The 5,420-nt window shown below is 46.0% G+C and overlaps 1 protein-coding gene across 1 annotated transcript in view; it reads right to left on the bottom strand.

Moving 5' to 3' along the window:
* The window catches only part of MRPS23 (mitochondrial ribosomal protein S23), a 10,540-nt gene extending 5,332 nt beyond the window's left edge, over positions 1–5,208 (bottom strand). Inside the window, exons 1-2 of the mRNA XM_011953720.1 lie at positions 5,105–5,208; positions 4,398–4,568 (exon numbers count right to left, since the gene is read on the bottom strand). Coding sequence (XP_011809110.1) covers positions 4,398–4,568; positions 5,105–5,148 — 215 coding nt within the window. The 5' untranslated portion in view covers positions 5,149–5,208. The remainder of the gene's footprint in view (positions 1–4,397; positions 4,569–5,104) is intronic.
* Between the last annotated feature and the right edge of the window lie 212 nt (positions 5,209–5,420).

The following is a 5,420-nucleotide window of genomic DNA, read 5'->3' as shown; positions in this document are numbered from 1 at the left end:
TCGAAAAAAAAAAAAAAAAAACAGTAGTATTTAACAAGAGAGACCAGTAAACTATTCCACATTCTCCCATCATTTATCACCCAGTTCCAATAATATCTACAGCAGAAGCACAAATGATTTTAAAAAAAATTTTTTTTTTATTTCTTTATTTTTGAGACAGAGTCTCACTCTGTCGCCCAGGCTGGAGTGCAGTGGTGCAAACTCGGCTCACTGCAACCTCCGCCTCCTGGATTAAAGCGATCCTCCCACTTCAGCCTCCAGATTAGCTGGGACTACACGTGCATGCCACCACGCCTGGCTGATTTTTTGCATTTTTAGTAGAGATAGGGTTTCACCATGTTGCCCAAGCGGCTTTCGAACTCCTGACCTCAAGTGATCCACCCGCCTCAGCCTCCTAAAGTGCCGGGATTATACCTGAGAGCAAAGCACAAATGATTTTAATGTATCAATGAACCACAAAGTGCATGCAATGGGTCTGAGAAGAAAGGTGCCGAAAAAGCATTTAATCTCCTTAAAGATCTCATGTCCTATGCCGAAAATTTCCAAGTAGAGCAAGAACATACTTGTACTGCTACCTTAAAAGAGTGCTGGGGTTAGGGATCCTAGTTGGCCTGGGCCCCAATTCAGAACATAATGACCTTATAAATTCCATTTTCTAGCATTCTGAAATAACAGTAAGAATAACGGATGTGTATTATCAAAGTCAATTAGACACATTCATTGGTCTAAATATTTAAGAGAAAAAGGAACTAGACAAATTCTAGGTACTAAAAGCTAACTAACATCAGTATTCAAGGGGAGGGGCTTTGTCAGTAAACTCCTAGTGAGAGATTTACCACTTATTTAGATCTCAGATAAATATATAGGGATGCTAAATGTGGCCATAGAAGTGGTTTCTAGCCTACTGTTCCTGAAATTTTTTCAGAAAACTAATAAAACTCTGATGGCCATTCTCCAAACAGTCCCAATTCTGGCCCTCCACCATTCCTCTCCAAGGAATTTTCTTGCATTTTTCTCTACCAGCCTCGTAGTTCATCTGTTCATTAATCCATTAGCTTCTTCAGTCAAGAGACAATTAACAAGCAACTTATATGCCACACATTGGGCTAGGCACTGAAGTTACAGGAATGAATATGACAATGCCTGGCCCATGACAGTGCTTAATGGATGTTTGTTATTGAATAAAGACAGGGTATTTGTAATGTAGAGCTATTAAAGACAAGCTAAGGCCACAACAGGGGCAGTATGAACAAAGTTCTCAGGGCATACAAAAGGGGAAACATGAAAACTGACTGGCAGCAGAAAAGTAGTCCCAAAAGAGTTGTGACATGTTTTTTTTTTTTTTTTTTTTAGTATGAAAAAAATAGAGAACTTTAAAGATATTGTTAAGAATGTTGCTAGGAGGCTAGGCACGGTGGCTCACACCTATAATCCCAACACTTTAGGAAGCCGACGCGGGCAGATCACAAGGTCAGGAGTTCGAGACTAGCCTGACCAACATGGTAAAACCCCATCTCTACTAAAAATACAAAAATTAACCAGGCGTGGTGGCGTGCGCTTGTAATTCCAGCTACTCAGGAGGTTGAGGCAGGAGAACTGCTTGAACCCAGGAGGTGGAGGTTGCATCGAGCCGAAATTACACCACTGCACTCCAGCCGGGGTGACAGAGCGAGACGCCATCTCAAAAACAACAACAACAACAACAACAAAGAACGTTGCTAGGAAACCATTAGAAGCACATTTTCTGTGACTATTTAAGTTTTGGGAAAAGGAGAGTGAAGGAGGGAAGAAGATTAAAGAATGAATATTTCTACTAGTTTCAACCCCTCATTTGCACTTTGAAAGATAACTCAGAAAAAGAGAGTTGAGTTTACTGAAAAAGACTTTCCCAAACCCTCTAAGCCTAAAGGCAATGAAGCCAGCAAAAAGAAAAAGTGGGTAGATTTGAATACATAAAATACTTCAGTGCCTAGCACAATGTTTAGCACAATGCTTACCATATAGAAGGCACCAAAAAAATTAGTGGAATGAAATAACCAACTTCTATAAATTAAACAAGCATTATTAACAACAAATAACATAAAAATAAATGTCTAGAGTGTATGTCAAAGACTTAGTATCTTCAATTCAATAAGGAACTCTTACTGATCAATAATAACAATTATTAAAATAGGTAAAGAAGACAGATATTTCAAAAATAAATTCAAATGGCCAATAATCGTGAAAGTAGAGAAACTTGTCAAAGAAATAGAAATTAAAATCTCTAGACACAATTACTGGTTGTTTTTTTTCCAAGACAGTCTTGCTCTGTCGCCCAGGCTGGAGTGCAACCTCACTGCAACCTCCGCCTCCCAGGTTCAAGCTATTCTCCTGCCTCAGCCTCCCGAGCAGCTGGGATTACATGCGCGGGCCACCACACCCAGCTAATTTTTTAATTTTTAGTAGAGACGGGGTTTCATCATGTTGGCCAGGTTGGTTTCGAACTCCTGATCTCGTGATCCACCCGCCTGGGCTTCCCAAAGTGCTGGGGTTCTTATTTTTAAACTACCTAGATCAGCCAGGTGCGGTGGCTCATGCCTATAATCCCAGCACTTTGGGAGGCCAAGGCAGGCGAATCATCAGGTCAGGAGATCGAGACCATCCTGGCTAACATGGTGAAACACCGTCTCTACTAAAAATACACAAATTAGCTAGGCGTGGTGGCGGTCGCCTGTAGTCCCAGCTACTCGGGAGGCTGAGGCAGGAGAATGGCGTGAACCCGGAAGGCAGAGCTTACAGTGAGCCGAGATCGCGCCACTGCATGCCAGCCTGGGAGACAGAGTGAAACTCCGTCTCAAAAAAAAAAACTACCTAGATCAGGACCCTGTGTCTTTTGGAGACAGGGCCTCCCTCTGTTGCCCAGGCTGGAGTGCAGTGGTGCAATCTCAGCTCACTGCAACCTCCACCTTCTAGGTTCAAGCAATTCTCCCACCTCAGCCTCCAGAGTAGCTGGGACTACAGGCACCCACCACCATGCCAGGCTAATTTTTGGTACTTTAGTCAAGACGGGGTTTCACCATGTTGCCCAAAGTGGTCTCGAACTCCTGAACTCAGGCAATCTGCCCGCCTCAGCCTCCCAAAGTGCTAGGATTACAGGCATGGGCCACCATACCTGGCCCAGAAAAAAAATTCTTAAATAATCATTACCAATACTGACAAGGATAAAGTAAGAACTCTCAGAAACTGCTAATCAGAGTGTAAACTAAGACAACTCCTTTTTTTTTTTTCAGTAGAGAGAAGTCCTGTTATGTTGCCCAGGCTGGTCTCAAACTCCTGGGCACAAGCTATCCTCGCCTACGTCTCCCAAAGCACTGGGATTATAGGCACAAGCCACCACATCCAGCCTGTGATTTCTTCTTTATGCTTTCCTCGTGTATCTAAATTTTCTACAAGTAGCATGTGTTGCTTTTAGAACAAAAGAGGAAATACTCTTGCCACTGAGCTTAAGAAAAAAAGAGAAAAGGGATGCTAAAAAAATAAAGAAAGAAAGAACACATGATTTTCCTTTAAATTCCTAGTGATTTGTCTCACTCTGTCGCCCAGGCTGGAGTGCAGTGGTGCAATCTCGGTTCACTGCAACCTCCACCTCCCAGGTTCAAGCAATTCTCCTGTCTCAGCCTCCCGAGTAGCTGGGACTATAGGCACCCACCACCATGCCTGGCTAATTTTTGTATTTTTAGTAGAGACGGGGTTTCACCATATTGGTCTGATTCATCTCGAACTCCTGACCTCAGGTGATCCGCCCGCCTTGGCCTCCCAAAGTGTTGGGATTACAGGCGTGAGCCACCGCGCCCGGCCTCTCTTAGACTTTTAAGCATCCTTTCATCTGAGTGGCTTCAAAGATCCGGACTACTAGATCCATAGACCACGTTCCTCCTATCTCCACTCCTGGAGAAGGCAGGCATAATGATCACCATAAGCTTGGAGTCAGAGCTGTGATTCTCAGATCTGCCACCCTCCTATGTATTTAGTAATTACAAGAAGTTAGCTAATTTCCTGGAGCTTCGCAGTCTCCTTGAATAAAATGGAAACAACAATACCTTCCTTATAAGTTAGAGTAAGGCCTTTAGAGAATAATGCTTGCAAAGAGCTTAGTACAGTGCCTGGCCCAAAGCAGATGCCCAGAAACAGGCAGCTGTAATTGCAATGATCTTTCAGTTGCTGGGCTCCAGATTCTACTTTTCAGAACTTCAGTTTCACTATGGGGAAGGGGTGCTGACTCCCTAATTTGGCTAGATAAGCCTTCTCCACCGGGCAAGCCCCTGACTCAATTTCATATCTGAATTCCCAGACTGCTACCGAAACCTCCCCTTCTTCAGTTCTGTTGCCTCCTGTCCACTACAGGGCTGAGCACTCACGCTCTAATCTGATCCTCGTGGTACCAGATGTCCTGGATGGAAGCTTTGGCTTTGCCATATCGCAATCGGGGTCTTTGGAAAACGGGCTCCCTCAGCGGGGGAAAGGCGTTATATACGTCCAACCACAGGGGTTTCTCCTTCAGCACCCCGGCCCGAATCAGGTTCCGAGTCCTTAGAGAGGGAACAGAACGAAACTGGGTCACTTGCAGTAGCCTGCCAAAGCCCCTGAATCAGTCTAGCACAGCTTGGGACATTAAAGGTATTACGCGGTCTGCAACACAGATCGGGGGAGGACTGCTCCCCACCTACAGGGAAGGTCTGTCCACATCCCAAATCAAACTAACAACGCTCAGGGGTTAAATCCCTCTATCTTCTTTTGTGCGTCCCACCCACGTTCGGTCACGGAAAAATGCAAGAACTGTCTAGTCAGGCCCATCGGGCTCTTCCTCCCTTCCTCTTCCCAGAGACCTCCACTCGGGGAGAGGCGGCTGCAATAATCTTTAACATGACACATAAACTCAAGGAGAGGCATCCTCAGGCACATCTATTCGGAGCCAGAAGAAAACATGAGAGTCTCACCCAGCTCAGCCCCCGCACCCTGCAGAACGCCTCGCCCTGCTCAGGTCCGCCCCAAGGAAGAGCGTGACCAGCTGAGAACCCCAGCCTGGGGGAAGCACCCTTAGCCCACCGTGGCTCGGAGCACACACCGAGAGAAGACGCTCCCTACGGTTTCCAGCCGGCTGCCTGCCATGATCTGCGCCTAGGATCAAGCCTGACTAGCTGCTACCGGAACCGGAAGCGGCTGCTCCAGATAAAGGGCGCATAAGTTGCTGGCCGAGCCGAGGATCACTGTGCTTTTACCACAGCCCCTGCGGGAGAGCGGCGCAGGCAGAAGCAAGTGATAGGCCGAACGGGCGCGCTCCGAGGTTACTTGCCAGGTTCAGGCAGGAGCACTCGATAGCAGAGCGAAAAGGGAGGGAGCGAGCCAAAGCCGGACAGAAATAATAAATGACCGAGCCGGGG

The sequence above is a fragment of the Colobus angolensis genome, unplaced genomic scaffold (genome assembly GCF_000951035.1).
Source record: "Colobus angolensis palliatus isolate OR3802 unplaced genomic scaffold, Cang.pa_1.0 Scaffold37, whole genome shotgun sequence".
Taxonomy (NCBI): domain Eukaryota; kingdom Metazoa; phylum Chordata; class Mammalia; order Primates; family Cercopithecidae; genus Colobus; species Colobus angolensis.
This window is presented reverse-complemented; position numbering and strand designations above follow the sequence as displayed.